At 39.3% G+C, this 22,631-nt stretch overlaps 1 protein-coding gene across 16 annotated transcripts in view; it reads left to right on the top strand.

The window, feature by feature from the left end:
* RAPGEF6 (Rap guanine nucleotide exchange factor 6) overlaps nucleotides 1-22,631 on the top strand; it is a 200,629-nt gene that overhangs the window by 159,024 nt on the left and 18,974 nt on the right. For 9 of the 16 annotated variants that reach the window (XM_070076077.2, XM_089335843.1, XM_051844175.3 and 6 more), the window contains 5 exons: nucleotides 5,637-5,848; nucleotides 15,011-15,134; nucleotides 17,344-17,367; nucleotides 20,904-21,124; nucleotides 21,323-21,511. In XM_070076077.2, coding sequence (XP_069932178.2) covers nucleotides 5,637-5,848; nucleotides 15,011-15,134; nucleotides 17,344-17,367; nucleotides 20,904-21,124; nucleotides 21,323-21,511 — 770 coding nt within the window. The remainder of the gene's footprint in view (nucleotides 1-5,636; nucleotides 5,849-15,010; nucleotides 15,135-17,343; nucleotides 17,368-20,903; nucleotides 21,125-21,322; nucleotides 21,512-22,631) is intronic. The other 7 variants (XM_089335844.1, XM_089335845.1, XM_051844171.3 and 4 more) reach the window with 3 other exon arrangements.

Genomic DNA, 22,631 nt, shown 5'->3' with positions numbered 1-22,631 from the left:
TTGTCAATTTTGTATGAGCTTTATATATAAGCTCTGTGCTGTATTATTTTTTTCTAATAAGTTATATCTGGGGGTTTTGAGTTATACAGTATAATTTTCATCAAATAATGATAACTTGTTTCATTTCACTTATCTTTTTTTGTCTATTTGTTGATGCTTCTGTGTTAAATAATAATTGTAATTATAGACTTTTATGTATGATTTTGGGGGTCCCAGTATTTCTCCATTAAACATAATAATGTCTCAGGTGAAATATGTTATGCCTCCAGTTCTGTTTTGATGTTGTTTTAAGAAGAATGAGTATTTTAGTATCTAAAGCATGAAAGTTTTTATTAGTATGGTAGATTGTTTCAGTAGTTTCCTAAGAATGACTTACTCTTCTAATCTGTCATGAGCTCTATGTAATTGTGGTCAGTTTTTCTTCAGATGTATTACAAAAATTATGTGTTATATATAATTATTGCACCATTTTGCATAAGTGAATTGGTTTATAGTGTAATTTGTTGATTTGTGGATTTTAATGTCAATACTAAGCTGACATCGTAAAATTTGGAAAGTTTCATTCCTTGTTTAAGCATTAGGTGAAGATTTAATGGGGTTAAAAGACAGGTAAGGGAGGTAATTTGTCTCACTAGCTATTGTGTGGTGACCCTTGAAATGCGATCTTTTTTAATCCAGATTTTAAATCAATTATCTTTCTAGTTTTTGTTTGTTGTGTGTTTTTGTTTCCCATGAACTGTGGTTTACCAAGCCTTGTTTCATTCATCTTAGGCTACTCATCACAGTGTTTTTCTTGTAATTTCTCTAATCATCCTTTGGTTGAAGTTTATTTTCTAGTCACTTTTTAAAGAAAGGCTTATTGGAATTCTATTTCCTGAGCATATTCAAAGTATCTTTCCATTATAGAACATCTGAAAACCTGGTTGGAGGAATTGTACAGAACCTCCAAAACCGTGGCCCCTTCCCCTAACCTGTGGTAAGCCAATCACTGACAATGATGTGGTAGAAGAATGTTAATAGTTTAATTTGCAATGTGCAGAGCAAGGAGATGGGCACCTATTGCTCAGTTTCAAAACTCAAACAGGGAGTCAGTACAGTGAATCTTAGGGATTAAAGTGGGAGTCCAGCAGTGTGTGGTCAGCTTGTGTGTGGATCTTTGGTTGTTCTTTGCCTTCTGATTGGGCAGTGTAATGGCAAAGGGTTCTCCAGTCTGGGGTCTGCTGATAGGTTAGGTGCTGCAGTGTTTGAGGAGAGCCTTCCAGTTCCTGTGAAACTCTTGGAGAACTGGCTACCATTGAGATGATGGTAATTGAAGTATTTTAGAAGGACCTTACCCTTGTATCACTCCTTTAATTTATTGAATTAATTGTTAGCAAGCAGTTGACTTGTAATCATCCTAAAGAAGACAGAAGGAATGCAAACTGAGGGAAAGATCCTGGAGCTTGATAAGTCTACATCACAGGCCTTGGGGATGGAGGCCCCATTCAGTTTTTGTTGCTTTTGAACTTTAATGTTAGTTTGGCCATAAAACTTCTGTTTCACAAATTATTTCTTAGCATTTTATGTGAATGTTTTAAATTCCTGAGAGTAGGATCAGGCATTGCAGGACAACAGGCTAAGCAGTGGTTAGGGATGCCAACATACCAGAGTGCTGGTGGTTCCAGTTCCACCTACTCTGCTTCCAATCCATCTTCCTGCTAATGTACACCCTGGGAGGCAGCGTATTAAGGCCGAGGACCTGGATCACTGCCACCTACTTGGAAGACCCTGCATGGAGTTCTGATTTCCTGGCTTTGTCCTGGCCCAGCCCTGATTGTTGGAGGCAATTTGGGGGGTGAACCTGCAGATGGAACATCAGTCAATCTTTTCTCTTTCTGTGCCTACCTCTCTCTCCCTCCCTTTCTCCCACCCTCCCTCCTTCTCTTTGTCTTTCTTGCATACTCTGCCTTTCAGATAAATAAACCTTTTTGTTGTTGTTTAATTTCTGAGAGTAGCATGAATTTCTATTCCCTGCTACATTCCCAGGTTTCTAATTTCTGTGGTCATTTACCCTTAATGTGGATGTTTCTGCATCTCTCTTAAGTGTGCATCAGATTGTAAAGGAATGTGGTGCCTTTTCAATCTTGTGATTGAAATCTGTTTTGGGAAATGTTCTCAGATTGAATCTTTGATTTTTTTTTCCTCGTAAAGTTATTTTTCCTGTTCAGGGATCTCCTGGGTTCTGTAACCATTGTTTGCTTTCAAGTCTCTTTCCACTCTGTTTCCATTTATTGCTTTTGTTAATCCTTTCCTCCATGTCACCAGCACAGTGTTTAAATGACATCTGTATAGCTTCCAATATGACATTCATTTCTTTTTTTAAAAGAGGTATTTATTTATTTATTTGAAAAAGCCACAGAGAGAGAGAGAGAGAGAGACTTTCTGTCCTATGGCCCACCCCCAAGAAGGTCGTAATGCTGGAGCCTGTGCCAGGCCAGAGCCAGGAGCCCCATCCATGTCTCCCATATGGGTAGCAGGGGACCAAGGTCTCCCATGTGGGTAACAGTGGGTAGCAGGGACACAAACTCCTGGACCATTCTCTGCTGCCTCTCCCAGGCCATTAGCACGGAGCTGGATCAGAAGTGGAGTATCGGGGACACAGACTGGTGCCCACATGGGATTGGGGTGTTGCAGGCAGCCGCTTCACCCACTATATCACAACACCAGCCCCTGTAACCTTCGTTTCTGAGTTTATTTTATTTTTCTTTCATTTATTTCTTGGACTTCACTAGTTCACTTTCTATGAACTTTTCTTAACATATTTTTTGTAAGTTCTTGAATCACATTAAACTGTTTATTAATGCATTTTTAAGACTTATTTTGTTTATTTAAAAGGCAGAGTGACACACAAACACACAAGAGAAAAGGATCCACTGGTTCACTCCTCAAATGTCTGCATTAGCTATAGCTAGGTCAGGCCAAAGCAGGAGCCTAGTCTTCTTTGTCTCCCACGTGGATGGTAGCAGCCCAAGCACTTGTACCATCTTTTGCTGTTTTCCCAGATATATTAGTGGAGAGTTGGATTGGAAGCCTAGCAGATAGGCCTCAAGCTGCTGCTCCAGTGTGGGATTCTGGCTTTGTATGCAGCAGCTTCACCTGCTGTACCATAATACTGGCCCTTGAAATCATTTCTCAGTCATTGATTTGTCCCGCTATCCAATTGTTGGCAGCACTTGTCTGCTTCATATTTTTATTTGTTTTTCTTTGTGGTTGCTTATTGTCGATCCTGTGTTCATTCCTTCATTTTAAATGACGTCAGTTTTCTGTACTCTGTCAAGAGCAGCTGGGCAGTATTCCAAACTAGTGGGAGTTGGTTGGGTTTTTATGTGAATTATTGAACCCTTATCTGTTTCTCAGCAAATGGAGATTCACAGCTTTAAGGTTACTTAAAACTTAAGTTTCCTCCTTGGATCCTGTCTTCACTGTTATACAGCTTGCTACCAGAATATGTTTCTGTGTGTACCAGTCTGGTCATACTTTTCCTGACATCTCATAGTAAAGAAGAGGGTCCTGCCGCATTTCACCACAACAGCCTGTGAACTCTGTTACGTTCAAAATAAGGAATTATTGTGCCCTCAGGATGAGTTAGTTACCTGCCGTGCCAGCTTACCCTGCCACCATCAACTATAGATGTCATTTTCAATATATTTGCATGTTGTTTGATCTTGACTATTTTTTTGCAACCTTTGTAATGTGTTTAGGAGTTAGATATCCCTTTATTTCAGTGGAGATGAAATTTGTATTTATGTTATTTGTCTTTGTAGTTTGGAACAGTTTCTGAGATACAAAGGAAACATTTTTTTGGAAAAATATTCCTTTTTTTTTTTTTAAGATTTTATTATTTATTTGAGAGGTAGAGTTACAGACAGGGAGAGACAGAGAAGTCTTCCAAGTACTGGTTCCCTCTCCAAATGACCGCAACAGCCAGAGCTGGGCTGATCCAGAGCCAGGAGCTTCTTCTGGGTCTCCCATGTGGGTACCGGGGCTCAAGCACTTGGGCCACCTTCTTCTGCTTTTCCCAGGCCACAGCAGAGAGCTGGATAGGAAGAGTAGCAGCCGGGACCAGAACCAGTGCCCATATGGGATGCCGGTGCTACAGGCAGAAGATTAACCTACTATACCACAGTGCCGGCCCCCAGATTTCTTTTTTTTTTTTTTTTTTTTTTTTTTTTTGACAGGCAGAGTGGACAGTGAGAGAGAGAGACAGAGAGAAAGGTCTTCCTTTGCCGTTGGTTCACCCTCCAATGGCCGCCGCGGCCGGCGCGCTGCGGCCGGCGCACCGCGCTGATCCGATGGCAGGAGCCAGGAGCCAGGTGCTTTTCCTGGTCTCCCATGGGGTGCAGGGCCCAAGCACCTGGGCCATCCTCCACTGCACTCCCTGGCCACAGCAGAGAGCTGGCCTGGAAGAGGGGCAACCGGGACAGAATCCGGCGCCCCAACCGGGACTAGAACCCGGTGTGCCGGCGCCGCTAGGCGGAGGATTAGCCTAGTGAGCCGCGGCGCCGGCCCAGATTTCTTTTTAAAGTTGTCTTTTTTAAAAAAAAGTATTTATTTACTTGAAAGGCACAGTGACAGAGAGAAGGGAGGAGAGACAGAGAAAGAGATGTTGTGTCTACTGGTTCACTTCCCAAATGGCTGCAGCAGCTGGGGCTGTACCAGTACAAAGCCAAGAGCCACAGGTTTCCCATGTGGATAGCAGGGGCCCAGGGACCCAGGCACTTGGTTCATCTTTTGCTGCTTTCCCAGGCATATTATCAGGGAACTGCATCAGAAGGAGTGAAACTGGGGCAGGACTTAAATCTTCACCCATATGGGATGCTGGAGTCTCTGGTGGCAGCTTAACCTGCTTCACCACAACTCTGGCCAGCCTGAGATTTTTTAAACACCTTAAAATCAAAGGTCAAGAGAACATTTGTGGTGTGGATTAAAGACAGATGTCTTAGAGGGACTAACTGCTTAGAAAATTGAGGCGCTGTGCATATATATATAGATATAATTTTTTCCTTCATTTGACAATCTACTCCTAGGATGATATTATATATAGAGGTATGAGTTATTCTTTTAAGTTAAGGACTATCTGAGCTTTTTTCATATCTTGGGGAAAGGATATACTGAATATCTGGAAGCTTGGAGGATGCAATTAGAATTTAGGAATATAAAATTGTTAGAATCAGACAGGATCTCAAAGAAGGAAGACTGCCTCAGCCCTATAACTTCTGTCAGTTGTTATTTAACAGTTGTTCTCAATATTTCTTAAAGAACTTTCAAATAAGTATCATGTACATGAAGTTATTTATAGGTGAAACAAGCAGCAATCTGATGTCTGAAATTTTTAAGGTCGCTGTCTATTTCAGAAAATTAGTGCATTTACTGTTTACATGTAACCTATAAAATAAAGGCTGTGTAGATATACAAGTAAACACAAGTAGTATAGTTCCTCAAAGAAATTCTTACTGTTTTAAGAGTAAAGAGTCCTTTGTATTATTTTTTGCTTTATTAGAGAACTTGGTGTATATACTTTACTAACCTGAGACCCTCCCCACCCCCAGCTGCTCCCCCAAGTCCAGTTTTAACATCTTTATTCTCGTCTTTGGCAGTGGCTTGAACTTGGCACCTGTAGCACGACTCAGAGGTACTTGGGAAAAGTTACCAAGCAAATATGAGAAACATCTCCAAGATCTACAAGACCTTTTTGATCCATCTAGAAACATGGCAAAGTATAGAAATATCCTTAGTAGTCAAAGCATGCAACCTCCAATAATTCCACTCTTCCCTGTTGTCAAGAAAGATATGACATTTCTACATGAAGGTATTTGAAAATTAGCATGTTCAGTTTCACCTAATTCTGTAGAATTGTATTTGTTATATTTAATATATATTCCATCTAAATGATTAATGTCACTAGAGCTCTTTCCAACTAAATGCAGCAAATTTTAGGAATCCAAAACCCATACTGTTAACAAAAACTCACTGGAGTGTTCATTTTATGTATCCAAATGCAAACTTAACTCATCAAGGTTAGACTGATCACATTGATTGTTTAGTAATTTTTGAAAAATTTTTATTTATTTATTTGAAAGGCAGAGTTAGAGAAGGAGAGACAGAGAGAGAGATAACTTCCTTCCATTGGTTCACTCCCTAAATGGCCACAACGGCTAGGGCTGGGCAGGACTGAAATCAGGAGCCAGATGCTTCCTCCAGGTCTCCCTACTGGGTGCTTGGGTCCAAGCACTTGGGCTGTCTGCTGCTGTTTTTCCAAGTGCATTAGCAGTGAACTGGTTCATAAGTGGAGCTGCTGGGACTTGATCTGGCACCCATATGGGATGCCAGCTTCACAGGTGACGACTTAACCTGCTGTGCCACAGCAACAGCCCCAGTAGTATTTTTCTTCCAACTCAAACAGATAAGCAACTACTGAATTTTGACAAAGCAACTTTACCAAAATAAAACATTGCCTGCATTCTGGAAACTGTTTATGTTCCTTCCCAATTACTGCTTTTGTGTTTCACCATAAAGTTTACTGCCTTAACTTCTCTTGTTTATGCTTATTTTCATCTATTTCAAAGAGTGACAGAGAGAACCGTATTCCATTAGTTGATTCAGTCCTCAAATACCTCCAACTACCCGGGCTGGGCCAGGCCAAAATAGGAGCCTGGAATTCCCTCTGGATCTCCCTTGTGAGAGTCAGAGGCCCAAGCAGTTGAGCCATCATCTGTTGCCTCCCAGTATGCATTAGTTGGAAGCTGGATTGAAAGCAGAGTAGCCAGGACTCAATTTCAGGCACTCTGAAATGGGATTCAGGTGTCCCAAGCTGCAACTTAACCCACTGTGCCATAACAGAAAAGTATTTTTAACTCCATTTTTCCATAAAATTTCAAAATCTATTACTTTGTTTTTCTTTGAAAGGCATAGAGACAGAAAAAGAGCTTCCATCTACCTGGTTCACTTCCAGATGCCCACACTAGCCAGTACTGGGTCAGGCAGAAACCAGGAGTTTGGAACTTAATCCAGGTCTCCATGTAGGTGGTAAGGACCCAACTCCTTGAGCCATCACCATTTATCTCCCAGGGAGCTCAGTGCAGGAACATGGAATCAGTAGTAGGCCTAGGATCCAAACACAAGCTCTCCAGTATGGGATGCAGGTGTCCCAAGTGGCATCTTATCCATCTTCTGTGTACTTTTGGAAGTCTCCTGTAAGTAGAATGATAGGTTATGTTTGTTTTCTTATGTCTTTTATTTTTAGCTTACTTTGATCAATCAACATTAGATTTGTGAAAATTTTTCGTGTTTTTGAGTGTAGCAATATTTGATTTTCAACATTACTCAGCATTTAGTTACAATGCAGTACAGTGGATCCATCTGTTCTATTGACTGGTATTTGGTGGTTTCCGCGTTTGACCTATTGTGAATAGTGCTGCTGTGAATGTTCTTGTTCATATTTCTTAGTGCACATGTGTTTTTGTTAGCTATATGTTATATGCATGGTGAAAAGCATGGTGTAGATCCTGATACTCCCATAATCAACTTTAGAGAACAGTTTGGTATTATCTGCTAAAGTTGACTCTTGGAACTCAGTCCTGGTCTCCTGCTTGGGTGACTGAATTCCAAGTTCTTGATGGATCACATGCTGCCTCTCATGTTGTGCCTTTGCAGGGAACTGGCATCAGGAGTGCAGCTGAGACTTGAACCCAGGCACTCCAGTGTGGGATAAGGGCATTCTAATCCACGTCTAAATGCCAGGCCAAGTGCCAGCCCCTTGAGTATTCTTTTGTTAATTATTACTTTGGATTTTTTTGCCCATATTTTATTTTTAGATTATCTTCGTGTTTTATGTATTTGAAAGAATTTTTTATACCTTTGGGTATGATGTGATTTTTTTTTTTGCCTCTCTAACTTTTGATGAATAGAAGTTATTAATTTTAAAAGCCTGATTTATTAATCCTTTACTATAGAGTTTGCTTATAATCTACCTGATATGGTTTTTGTATATAGTATTTTTCCTGCTTTATTAAGTTGATAATTGTACAATATTTTATTTTTTTAAAGTACACTAGATTTTATTTCATGTATATTTGTTAGGATTAGTTAACTTAATATTCATTAGTACTTTGTTGTTCATTCCTTCTTGCATTTCACGGATTTCTCATGATTGGGTAGATTTGGGGTCAGGGTGAAGTTTTTGTCTATAGAACACTGCTTAGTATTCCCTAATGTGCAAGTCTTCTTCATTGGAAATACCTTGATTTTGTTTATCTGAAAATGCCTTTACTTAATAATCAGAGATGTATATTTGGTTGACCGCTATCTTTTTTCAATAATTTAAGATAATGTTGCAGTGTCTTCTGGCTCCCATTGTTAAGGTTCAGAAATTAGCTGTTAGTCTTACTTGCTGTTCCCTTGATTATAGTATTGCTTTGTTAATAGTGCTTGTTATTATTTTGCCTTTCATCTTTTTTGTTTCTAATTTTGCTATGATGTGAGAGCTGGTGTGAAGTTTTATTTTTTCTGTTTTAATTCTTACTGGGTTCTTCTCAGTAGCTTATTACTTTAGATACCCATCTGTGAGTATATAAAATCTTAAAAGTAAAAAGTGGAAGTTTGAATAAATAGCTTTTTGATCGTCTTGAACCAATGGTATGTTATGCTTCATTGGTTTTGGAAGATTTTCAGTAATTATGTCTTCAGATATTTTATCTGCTCCCCCCTCGCCTTTTTTCATATTTATTTATTTGAAAGACGGAGTTACAGAGAGAGCGGGAGAGACACAGAAACAATTTCCATCTGGTTCACTTCCCAGATGGTCACAGTGGCCATTGCTGAGGCAGGAGAGTGCCACGAATCTGGAACTGCATCTGAGTCTTTCACAGTGGGTGGCAGAGGCCCAAGTAGTTGGGCCATCTTCTCCTGTTTACCCAGACAGATTATTAGGGAGTTTGATTGGAAGTGGAGCAGCTAGAACTTGAACTTGCATACTGATAGGGGATGTGCATGTTACAAGTGGTGACTTAACCAGCTGCACCACAATGTGGACCCTTTTCTGGCCTCTCCTATAAGGACTGTGGTTTTACCTCTGTTACCTGTGCCTCTCTTACCTCATATATTCTTCTCTGTAATTCTCATCTTTTTGTCTTTGAGATTTTACTTAAATTTGAGATGTAGAGTTACAGAGGAAGAGAAAAAGAGAAAGATCTTCCATCTGCTGGTTCACTCTCCAAATGACTCCAATGTCTGGAGCTGGGCCAGTTTGAAGGCAGGATCCAGGAGCCTCTTCCAGGTCTCCCTCATGGGTGCAGGAGCCCACATACTTGGACCATCCTCCACTGCTTTCCCAGGACATTAGCAGAGCTGGATTGGAAGAGGGGCAACCAGGATGCTAGTGAGCCGGTGCCAAAGGCAGAGAGTTAGCCCACTATACCACAGCATCGGCCCTCCATTTTTTTGTTTTGCCATACTTCATTCTGATACTTTATTCTACCCTGTAGTCTAGTTTATTAATTCTCTATTCAGCTGCTTGTAATGTCTTGTTAAATACGTAACTCAGTTCCTGATTCAAGTTATTATGTTTTTTTCAGTTTTATAGTTGTTGTTGTTGTTGTTGTTGTTGTTTTTGACAGGCAGAGTTATTGAGAGAGACAGAGAAAGGTCTTCCTTCTGTTGGTTCACCCCCAAAATGGCCGCTACGGCCTGCGCACTATGCTGATCCAAAGCCAGGAGCCAGGTGCTTCCTCCTGGTCTCCCATGTGGGTGCAGGGCCCAAGTACTTGGGCCATCCTCCACTACCCTCCCTGGCCACAGCAGAGAGCTGGACTGGAAGAAGAGCAACCAGGACAGAATCCGGTGCCCCGACTGGGACTAGAACCCCGGGTGCCAGCGCCGCAGGCAGAGGATTAGCCTAGTGAGCCACAGCACCGGCCAGTTTTACAGTTTATTTAACATTTTAAGTTTTGTATTGTTTGCCAAAGTTCTCAGTATCGCATTAGTTATTTTTAAAGTTAGTCTCTGACAATTTTATAACCTGTATCCTCTTTAGGTCTGTTTTTTTGTTGTTGTTGTTTTTGTATTTAATTATGTTAGCTTTCCTCCTCGTGCCTGGTTATTTTTGGTAAGGTAATGAATGTTTTGTATAAAAAATTGCAGAAATAATAAGAGGTTTCAAACGATGATCTGTTCCAGGGAAAAATAAAGCTTGCACCTGGCTGCTAGAAGTGCCAGCATCCAAAATCACTGTAATGCATTTTCAAATGGATGAAGATGCTTTATCAGTTCAATTTTATTCTTGCACTCATACAGTTCATCCTTAGTCCCAGAATATAGTCCTTCAGATTCCAAAACTTAAAGCATTGGTTATCTAGTTGGACTTAAGTTACTTTTCCTTTTACCTGAAAAGACAGACTGGCTATACTGTTTTTTCACCCCATCTACCCCGCTTCGGAAGTCGTGAGATATTCCTGGGGCAGCGCTTGAGATGCTAGCGGGCTCCTGTGCATTATTCTTACAAAGTTTCACTGTCTTGTTAGCTTTTTTGATACTTTCTAACATTTTACGTTTTCTGTTTTTATCCGTCTTTTCTAATTTTTCTCAGCAGAAAGATTCCGATTACCTAGCGATAATGTGGTAGCTGTAGCTGGTGTTAATTCAGTTCCACTCTTTTATCATAAGGATTTTTTTTTTTTTTTTTTGACAGGCAGAGTGGGCAGTGAAAGAGAGAGACAGAGAGAAAGGTCTTCCTTTTCCTTTGGTTCACCCCGCAATGGCCACTCCGGCAGTGCTCTGCGGCCAATATACCGTGCTGATCCAAAGCCAGGAGCCAGATGCTTCTCCTGGTCTCTCATGCGGGTGCAGGGCCCAAGGACTTGGGCCATCCTCCACTGCCTTCCCAGGCCACAGCAGAGAGCTGGACTGGAAGAGGAGCAACCGGGACAGAATCTGGCGCCCCGACCGGGACTAGAACCCGGGGTGCAGGGACCATCTATTGGTTCATTTCCCAAGTGGCTGCAATGGCTGGAGCTGGGCCTATCCAAAACCAGGAACCAGGAGCTTCTTCCATGTGGGTTCAGGGGCCCAAAGACTTGGGCCATCTTCTACTGCTTTCCCAGACCATTGCAGAGAGCTGGATTGAAACCGGTGCCCGTATGGGATGCCAGCACTGCAGGTGGTGACTGCTGCACCACAGTGTCGGCCCCAAGGAAATGTTGTTATAGGATTCTAATACATTTTTATGACATGCTGCCTCAAAACATAATTATATGAGTTGAGACTATGGTAATTATCTTTTTTTCCAGCTCTTGTTGAAAACTGGACAGTTCTTGTCCCCAGTGTATAGTTGGTGTTTACTATGAAAAAGAGACTGCTATGTGTTTCAGACTCATGTGGTTCTTCCTACTTGGCTTCAGGACTTTGGAGTTCCACTGAGGCACCTCAGGGCCTACTGTGATAGATAAATTGGTTACACTAACTGTTTAAGATAGATGTGACTGTTTGTCCACCCTTACAATGAGTCCTTTTTTTTTTTTTTTTTTTTGACAGGCAGAGTGGACAATGAGAGAGAGAGAAAAAGGTCTTCCTTTGCCGTTGGTTCACCCTCCAATGGCCGCTGCGGCCCATGTGCTGCGGCCGGCGCACCGCGCTGATCCGATGGCAGGAGCCAGGTACTTCTCCTGGTCTCCCATGGGGTGCAGGACCCAAGCACTTGGGCCATCCTCCACTGCACTCGCTGGCCATAGCAGAGAGCTGGCCTGGAAGAGGGGCAACCGGGACAGAATCCGGCGCCCCGACCGGGACTAGAACCTGGTGTGCCGGCGCCACAAGGCAGAGGATTAGCCTAGTAAGCCACGGCGCCGGCCTTCAGTTGAGTCTTAAAGATGTGCTACACACTAAACGGAGAATAATAGCCATCATTATGAAAGAATGTGAAGATGAAAAATCTTCTAGTAAAAGTAGAAAGGAAATACAAAGAAACAATAGGAATATTTCAGGAAAAATGATAGGAAGAAGTTGTTACCTATTAGTAATGACGTTATATGTAAATTCTCCAATTAAATGACACTGAGTGGCTGAATGGATTAAAAAACAAGACCCATCTATTTGCTGCCTACCTACAAGAAATATACCTCCTCAAAATTATACAGACTGAAAATGAAAGAATAGAAAAATATTTTCTGTGTTAATGGAGAGCAAAAAAGAGCAGATGGAACCATCCTAAAAGCAAATGAAATGAACTTAAACACAAAAACTATTGAGACCAAAAAGGGCATTATTTAATGTTTAAAGGGATCAGTTCAACAGAAAGGTGTCACTGTCGTAAATGTTTATGTACCCAATGCCAGGGTGCCTGGCTATTTAAAACAAATTTGCAGGGCTAGCGCTGTGGCGCAGTGGGTTTAAGCTCTGGCCTAGAAGCACCCACATCCCATATAGGCGCCAGTTCTAGTCCCAGCTGCTCCTCTTCCAATCCAGCTGTTTGCTATGGCCTGGGAAAGCAGTAGAAGATGGCCCAAGTCCTTGGCCCCGTGCACCCACATGGGAGACCTGGAAGAAGCTCCTGGCTCCTGGCTTCGGATCAGTGCAGCTCCAGGCATTGGCGGCCATCTGGGGAGGGAACCAGCGGATGGAAGACCTCTCTCTCTCTCTCTCTGTCTCTACCTCTCTCTGTAACTCTTTGAAATAAAATAAATCTTTAAAAAAAAAAAAACAAATTTGCATGGACCTATAGGGAGACATAGACACCAATTCAATAATAACAAGGCATTTGAGCATCACACTTTCATAAATGGATGGATCCAGGTAGACAGAAAATCAACAAAGAAACAACAGAGTTAACCTACACTATGGCCCAAATGAATCCAGTTCATATATACAGAACCTTTCATCCTGTAGTACAGAATATACATTATTTTCATTAGTAGGTCATAAAGGAAGTCTAAGCAAACTCAAAAAAATTTAAGTCATACTATATATCTTTCCTAACCACAAGAGAATGAAGCTGGAAATGAACAACTCTAGAAATTCAAGAAAATACGCAAACACATGGAGACTGAACCACACTCCTGGTTGAATAGTGGGTGGCAGAATAAATTTAAAAAATTACTGGAAACAAATGAAGATGACAACACAACGTATCAAAACTTCCGGAGTACAGCTAAAGACACTGGTGTAGGCAAAGATTTCCTTGAAAAGACTGCAGAAGCACAGGCAATAAAATAAAGACAAAAATAGGCAAATTGGATTGGATTAAGCTAAGAAGTTCCTGCACTGCAAGGGAAACACTCAGCAAAATGAAGAGTCGACCGACAGAAAAGAAGATACTTGCAAACTCTGTAATTGGTAAAGGATTAGTATCCAGGACCTATAAAGAGCTCAAGAAACACAGCAATTAGAAAACAGTCCAGTTAAAAAAATGAACAAAGTACATTAACAGTTTTCAAAGGATGAAATAAAAATGTCTAAAAGGCATATAAAAAAATGCTCAGGATCACTAGCTTTCCAAAAAATGCAAATAAAAACCACAGTGAGGTATCACTTCACCCTAGGTAGAATGGCTGTCATTGAAAAATCAAAAAACAGTAAATGCTGGTGAGGATGTGAGGGGAAAGGTACCCTAATGTACAGTTGGTGTGAATGTAAATTAGTACAATCACTGTAGAAGACAGTGTGGATAGTTTTCAGATATCTGAAAATAGACCATGTGACCCTATGACCCAGCCATGCCACTTCTGGGACTTCACCCAAAGGAAATGAAATCAGCAAATGAAAGATTATTTGTACCCCCATGTTTTTTGCACCTGGTTTCACAATAGCTAAAATATGGAGTTAATCCAGATGTTCATCAGTTGATGACTGTAAAGAAAATATGGTATATAAACACCACGGAATACTGCTTAGCCATTAAAAAGAATGAAACCCTGTCTTTTACAACAAAATGGATGGCACTGGAAATCATTATGCTTAGTGAAATAAGTCAGTCTCAAAAAGACAAAGATGTTGTTTTCTCTGATACGTAGCAGTTAATGCAGAATACAAAAAAATGTATAAGAATCAAGTGGTGATTCTGGGATATGATTGTCATTTTAAGCCCTTGGCTGTACTCCTGCAGATATCTGGTCTTCCTACTTTTTACTTGTTGAATATGACTAGTGATTAATTAAGCCTATGAATAATAGATTAAAATTATGTCTTTGCAAAAACTCGTGAAGAGAGGAAAGAGGTGGAGTTCAGGGAAGAGTAGGGAAGTGAGGAAAGTGTGATTGTCTTCTTGGAACTGTAACTGTGGAATGCATAAAGATCTGTTCTTTTTATATTTTTTTAAAAAGAAAAGATGGGAAAAACACATGACCCTTTAAACATAGTGGTCTTTTTCTTCTGCTTTGGACTGAGTAAGCTAGCAAACGGGCTGCATCTGGTCTTTGTGCTGGATTTCTTCAACAGAAAGTAGAACATTTTGAAAGTTGCATGAATTTTTTTTTTTTTAAGAGAACTACTTAACATCAGAAACAAAAATAATGGAACTTATGAACAGACTTGTGTTAGTGAATGAAGTTAGGACTGTAAAGTCAAATTCTGGGAGAAGAAAGGTAGATGGCTCACCGAAGAGGCAGCCATTGCTTAGTTTTAATTACTGCCTTTGGGAAAAACACACCTGATATTATTTAATCTTTCATCCTATACGTTTTTTTCTTCCCCACTCCAAGAAAAGTCAAATTCTTGTATTTACGGAATATCTTATAATTACAATTCATTTAACAATTTTTGTAGTATTATAAATCAAAGAATACTTGGTGCGCTTGAGTTAAGTAAGCCCAAAGATGACCTTGTGACCTATTGGTAAAACCTACGTTTTCAAGTTTTCAAATTGTCCCCAAGAGCTCACGGGGGTACCTGCCTGAGAGTGGGCTGAGCATCTGGAGAGTTAGGTTTTAGGGTGTGCATGTTGTATAGATATTCATATAAAAATGAAATTGGTTTTATTCTATAGGAAATGACTCCAAAGTAGATGGTTTAGTAAACTTTGAAAAATTAAGAATGATCGCCAAGGAAATCCGTCAAGTTATTCGAATGACTTCTGCCAACATGGACCCAGCTATGATGTTCAGACAGAGGTATGGCATTCACGTGTGTACAGTGTTACGGAGTGGTACATACTCTCCGTTATTTTTACCATTTATTCATCATCTGCCATTTGTTGTGCTTTATACTTAAGTGCCTTACACAGTCTGGGTTTTTTTTTTCCATCAGAATAACCCTAACAGGTTATAGCTTGCCTTTTATATAAGAGCTGAAGCTCAGAGCAATTTTTACATGATTTGCTAAAACTTGCTGTGTATTTATATTACTTTTTTGAATGCATTATAGTTCATTATTCAAAATAGAAGCAGATACTAAAAACAAGATGATCTTTAGACAAATTATTACAACAAATGTTTTCATCTTGTTTTTAACTTAATTTATAAGATATTAATCTGCATGTGTCTTTTTGCTGAATATTTTTAAGGTTCTACATGTAATTCATATTTACAGTCTTCTAAAACATATTCCTTGCAGTTTATAATCCTGCTGTTTATTTGTATATAAGTGCATTAGGCATTTAGGAAGTACAAATTTAATCATGTTCTGTCTTCTTTAAAAATGGAAAATACTTGTAATTCTATATTAACCTGGTCTATTAGGAATTATTTTAAAATTCATTTTTAATGTAGTTAAAAAGACTTCTTCATATGTATGTGTAAAGTTTATAAAAAGTATGTTATTGAACTCTGAGTTTTGAGGTGTAAATAGACATTGTGGTTTTTAACTTCTGGTCTGATTTTCTTTGGAGTCTATGTGTATGCCTTCTAATATATAAGGGATTAAAGCTGCAAGGACTTAAAGAGGCAGACACAAAACCTGTGTCTTCAAAGCATATACTGTATTAAGGATATAAGAATACTTTGTAGTTTAGCAACCAGAGAATTTTTGTAACCAAACAGAACCAGGGTGTGTCAGGATTGTTTTTTGGTTTTATTTGTTTTGTTTAATATTGGTGTTCAGTGCTATTGTTTTGTAAACAGTTAATCTGGTGGTTGCTGTAGTTGAGATCCTCCAGATATGGAGACAGCAATGTGCTAAATCTCTTATTCCCTCCCTAGCCCACTTCTGCCCCTTGAGAATCATTGCATGAGAGATGGCACTGTTAACAGTGTGGAATCAGAAAACAGTAAGAGCCAGGGACTAAAGCAGACCTTGAGGAGGGCTTGATTGTTTTTTGTTTTTGTTGTATGTCCTTGTCTTGTGGCCCTCCCAATCCTTGTTGTCTTACATGAACCTCCATTTTACTCTCATGTTATCACCTTGTCCCTGAAACAGTGGATTTGTGACCCTGCCAGACAGCTGATAATGCCATAATTGCCAGCTGAGCTTCCATAATACATGTGGGAGAAAATTAATAAGATTAATAAGCCTGATTTTTTTTCTTGGGAAAGAGTTGAGTAGATAATGTATGGGAGAAGTAACCATTTATATTTAGTTTCAGCTGAAGTTTTTGTGAATTAGTTTTGTTAGTACTGAAATGTAGTATCTTTCCTTGAGCAGATTGTCTATTTTGTTACTGTATAATTTATTGTGGACAGAAATAACTCCTTTTATTTTAGCAGTATTCAGTTGACTTTAGAGAAAGCCTTTGATCAGTTAGATCAGTTAGGATATAAAGATAACAGTGTTAAAAAGGTTTTGGTTTGTTTTTAACCTAGCATCTTAAGTGGTGTATTAACTATTTAACCACTGGGCCAAAATGCTCACCACTTGACTGATATTTTAAGTTGGATTTACTGGTTAAAATTTCTTTGAAGATACACTGTTAGAGAAACTTCAGCACTTAAAAATGAAATTTTGAGTCTCTGTTGCTCATAATGTCATCCTGTCATTTAAATAAATAACTTAAAAATCCTTTCTAGAGAAGTTCAAAAATTCTGTTCCTTTTAAAGTTTATTTTTACCTAAAGTTTTAATTCCAAATTTGTAGTAAGTAAATGATTTTCCTTAAGTGTCATAATAATTTAGGGTTCTCAGTGAGTTGTTTTTAAAAAAAAAAAAAGTGTTCTAAAGCATATCTTAAAAGACATTGTGGAGTGTTTGATGTTCAGTATGTATCAGAACTCATCATCTTTCCCCCTGCATATCTTTAAAGTCATTGAACTGTTAAGCTACTTTGTATCCTAGTAAAATTTGTCTGTTCTATTCTGTCTGCATAGTTTCTCTGACTCTCACTTGTTGTCTTTTTTCTGTGCTTTCCTATTCAAACACATGCTTCAATGTTTGTGGCTCTTGCTTACAGGAAGAAGAGGTGGCGGAGTCTGGGGTAAGTGTAGAGATGAACGCAACTGGAATGAGAGTTGTGCAACTCTTAACATATACTGCATCCTTTTCATTAATGCACGACAAAAAACAGCATGCGTTCTATTAACCCTGTCAACCCACATTCCTGACAAGTGCCTTTTGCTAACAAGGTGAAAGTAGTAATAGAACTAGCTTTATTTTTCCCTTTACTTTTCTGTTATTGACATACTGAAGTCCTTTTCAAATTTTAATGTAACAGGATCCAGTTAGATGGTAACTATAGTGGATATTTGTTATATGCTTGCTTTGTTCCATACTGTTCTAAGCACTCCAAATGAATTATCTTACTTAATTCTCCTACCACCCTGTCAGTAGATGCTATTATTCTGATGGGACACATGGGGAAGGTAAAGTTGTCCAAAATCTTACCGCTTATTAATGGTGAATCCAACCCAAGTAGTCTGATTCCAGGGTCTACACCACTTTGTTTTAGTCAAATGCCATATTTTGCGAAAGTGAATACATCCTGTAAGTTTCTAGAAATGGAGGAAAGATCTGTTCATAAAGGTTGCATATTTGCAGTGATTTTCCAAAAAAAGCCAACCTTTATCTAAGCTGTACTTTAAAATTGAACTAGATCTACTAATGCCACTAGACATTGACTGAACTCCATTTAAATTCTTACAAACTTTAATGAAAGACTCCTTACCTCCCTTTAAAATTGTTACAGAATCAGAAACTGCCACCTTTTGTTTTTAAAGTAGTTTGAAGTCTCTGCTCATGCATCGCCTAGCTATTTGGAATCCTAAAAGGTTAAAAATCTCATAAAATTATATATTTAGTCCTTTTGTTTTTAGGTATAAAAATATGACTTTTCTTGATGGAGGAATTATGTTAAGACTAGTAAGTCATGGCATTAGATGGCTTTTAGTCCATGTTAAAAGAATTTTTTTCTGAGCCACCTCATTTACTTGAGTCTTGTCTTATTTGTGGTCTTGTTTTTTCATTAAAGTTTGATGAAACTTGACTTTTATTCTTTGTTCTCTCTTTCTGTGTGTTTCTCATGTACTATTATTATTTTTGTATCATACATTGGTGTCTTGGTCTTCTCTGATTTTTCTCACTGAAAATAGAAATTGATACCTGGCATTACAATTGTAATGAATTGTAATTGTAAAGAATATTTGACAGTATATTTTAGTGGGTATTTGGAGTGATTGAAATGTTAACACATTGACTGTTCAGGTTTAAAGTTGCTTTGTGTGATGACTGATGCTTGCAAACACTAGGTATTTTGGTTTCCCATAGTAGTACCTTTTGTTTTAGAAGTAGTTTAGGAGACTGCAATATTTCTGTTTTTTAAATTTGATATCTATCCTAGATTTTTCAATACTCTGCCCTTTTTTTTCCTCACATATCAACTAAAAGCTTTAAGTTTTGTATTATAATATTGAAACTTTAGTGCATTTCTTTGAATGCATGACATCAGTATTGTTGAATGTGTTATTGTTTGTAGCACCAAGAAAAATCACTATGGTGTCAAGTTACCACTGAGAATTTTTAGTCTGTGCTCTTACAGCCTTAGCTTTGGGTTTTTTATTGTGTAATATTCTTGTGCATACATAAACAGGAAAATACAAGCCAAGTCATTTGGTTTAGGTCTTTCTAAAACTTCATATTCAGAATATGAATCTGATGAATCTCTTTTTGAGTCATTAGTCCCTGGGATTATTTGGGTTGATTGGTTGGCTGGTTGATTGGTTGGTTTTTGTTTCCTGCATAGTAGTGCCCAATCTCTTAGTAATGCAGCATTTCTTAAAACATGTCCTGAAGAAAGATATACTGGGCTTTTAGATTGGCTTTGCAAATATTTAGAGCAAATCTATTTTTGATATCAGTTTTCAGAATGTTGTTGAACTTGTCAGATTCACTACACCTTTATAATCATTTGGTTCCTGAGAGTCAAAAGGGTAATTCATTAATCAGATTTTCTTCCAAATCATTCTGCGGGTCTTAAGGTTTCTGCATGTGGAAGTAGTAACAATCTTATCACAGTTTTGGCCAGACAAGTAGCGATTGAAGATTGCCGTTAAGTGTAAGACACACCTCTATTTCAAAGATCTTAAAATGTGAAAGAAAAAGGCTGGCACCCCAGCTCACTAGGCTGATCCTCCGCCTGCAGCACCGGCACACCAGGTTCTAGTCCTGGTCAAGGCGCCGGATTCTGTCCTGGTTGCTCCTCTTCCAGTCCAGCTCTCTGCTGTGGCCCAGGAGGGCAGTGGAGGATGGCCCAAGTGCTTGAGCCCTGCACCCGCATGGGATACCAGGAGGAAACACCTGGCTCCTGGCTTCAGATCGGCGCAGTGCGCTGACCGTAGCAGCCATTTAGGGGGTGAACCAATGATAGGAAGACCTTTCTCTCTCTCTCTCTCTCTCTCTCTCTAACTCTGCCTGTCAAAAAAAAAAAAAAAAAAGTGAAAGAAAAAAATAACTGTAATACCTTTTCAATTAGGTTCTACTTACTTTATTATGAAAACTAGGATACTAGTGTTTGTTTGAAACTAGGTATGTGAATACTGAAGAACAAATTGTATGATGGAGATCTGACATTTAAAATATTTGTATATAAATAGGTTAGCTGAGAAAATTCATAGGTGGTACCCTTAGCATTTTGGAACAGCAGCTGCCTTCATAATAAAGAGCATGTAAGAGCTTATATTTGCTGGCCTTCTTTAGAAGCAGGAGCAGCATTGTGATTGGTATTTTCTGTTGATTTTGCATGTAGTTGTTGTGGAAGGGGATTTGCCAAGAAATACAGAGTTTGGTGCAGCAGTGACTTGTGTGAATTGTGATTTTTTTTCCACCCAGCTTGCAGTTCCGGTATATTCAGAAGCATTGCAAAAGTAAAATCTAAGATCCTCAGTTGTAGAATCCAAATACTGCCTAACTATTCCAAATGTTATTGGAAGCACTAAGTAGCTTTTTATTGCATTTCTGATCTTGACTATATGCAATTAAATGTAAGATATCTTATTGGTTGTTCTCTGAAGTTTGACTAAAATCTGGTTACTGGTAAAATTGATTCACATCCTCTGAGTGAGTCTGCTGCTATAGGCAAGAATGGTGACTACAATATTGTGTTCAAAGCAGCACAGAAAAGCAAAGCCACTCAAAAAGCTTACCTAACAGCCTTGATGTAGAGATCTGACTGTGGATAGACTTGTCCTGATACTGCCCCTTGCCATATCTCCAGGAGTATAGGTGGCCTCCAGAGCTGGAGGGATGCCTTTTCTTTTCACAGTTGTGCCATGAATTGCATAGGCATAAACACTGACTAGCTAAAATATGTCACTCTTTTGAATTCTACACTTTGTCAAACCTGTTCTTAATCCAGAACATTGCCTTGTGTACCAAATTACTTTGCATTAATGCTCTTCATCTTTTAACTCATTTGTATCAGCATGCAATAGCATTAACAGAACAAAATCTTTTCCTCTTCCATCTCCTTGCTGAATATCATCTTTATAGCCCCTTATTGTGATCTCCATCTTCCTGCAGGTCACTGAGTCAAGGCAGCACAAATTCAAACATGCTGGATATTCAAGGAGGTAGTCACAAAAAACGAGCACGCCGCAGCTCTCTGCTTAATGCCAAGAAGCTGTACGAGGATGCCCAAATGGCACGGAAAGTAAAGCAGTATCTTTCTGGTCTGGATGTAGAGACAGATGAGGAGAAGTTCCAGATGATGTCCTTGCAGTGGGAGCCTGCATATGGTACCTGTGAGTACAGGTTTGCATTTATGTGACACTAAGGTGCACAGCAGCATGGAAACTTCTCCAAAATTATGCTGTGGTGCTAATAAATTGTTAAGTTTGTTTCACAAAAGATTATTGACATACTGCAAGCTGTTGTTTTTGTCATTGACAGTAGCCTTGCCTAAACAAACAGTTACCCTTTTTTTTATTCCCTCCTATTAGTACCCAAAAATGTAAATGAGAAAAGATCTGCTAAATCATCTGAAATGTCTCCAGTGCCTATGAGATCAGCTGGCCAGATTGCTAAAGTCCACTTGCATCAGCCCCACAGAGTAAGCCAGGTCCTTCAGGTGCCAGCTGTGAATTTGCATCCTATCAGGAAGAGGGGACAAACTAAAGACTCTGCGTTGAGTGAGTATTCACAGTTAATATTGCATTCTTCTAATTGCAATTTCCAGGAGACTTAGAGTTACAAATCATTTCAGGTGCTCAGAAGATCAGCTGTTGTAGGCCATGTAATAGAATCATCACTTCGTGGGTCAGAAATGTTTGATTTTCTTCCTGCATTTGAGGACCACATATATGTTTTTATTAAATCTGATATTGTTCTTTCTGTAATGCTGAAATCCATTCAAAACCAGAAAGCTTAAAGCAGTACATCTTGTAAAACCAAGGGCTCCCTGCATTCAGTAAGTTTAATCAGATATCTAGTACAGATGGAACTACAAAAACTGAGAATGAAATTAATCATTCTAAGAATGACTGTACATTGATTTTTCATTGATGTCTCCTTCTGAAAACTTTAGAGTCAAGAAGAGAGTATAAAATATGTAAAGGGTCCAGCTTTTCTGTCTAGAAAGTACAGTCTGTCCTTTAAATACCAAAATTACTTCTTTTGATTGTTTTCACAGTATCATAACTTAAACTTTTAGATGGAAAGCTAGATTACTTTTGGTTCCTAACATCGTTATTATTCAGTTCATGCATAGTACATATTCAGTAGAATTTTGTGAATATTAACGATCTTATTTGAGATATAAAACTGAGTAAGAGGCTGGCGCCGCAGCTCACTAGGCTAATCCTTCGCCTGCGGCGCCGGCACACCGGGTTCTAGTCCCGGTCGGGGCGCCGGGTTCTGTCCCGGTTGCTCCTCTTAGAGTCCAGCTTTCTGCTGTGGCCCGGGAGTGCAGTGGCAGATGGCCCAAGTCCTTGGGTCCTGCAGAATTCATGATTGTTTCTGTATGGGAGACCAGGAGAAGCACCTGGCTCCTGGCTTTGGATCAGCAGGGTGCGCTGGCCACAGCATGCCGGCCGCAGCGGCCACTAAGGGGTGAACCAAAGGAAAAAGGAAGACCTTTCTCTCTGTCTCTCTCTCTCACTGTCCACTCTTGCCTGTCAAAAAAAAAAAAAAAAAAAAAAAAAAAGACTGAGTAAGAAATATCCCCTCCTTTGCCAGATTTTCAGTCTGGTGATACAGGCACGTAGCAGGTACCTTGAGTGCAGTGTGTTTGCTGTTATGCCATAGCTGCTT

The sequence above is a fragment of the Oryctolagus cuniculus genome, chromosome 6, assembly GCF_051225735.1.
Source record: "Oryctolagus cuniculus isolate XC-2025 breed Fujian yellow rabbit chromosome 6, ASM5122573v1, whole genome shotgun sequence".
Lineage (NCBI taxonomy): Eukaryota > Metazoa > Chordata > Mammalia > Lagomorpha > Leporidae > Oryctolagus > Oryctolagus cuniculus.
Note: the sequence above shows the minus strand (reverse complement) of the source record. Positions and strands in the feature narration are given on the sequence as shown.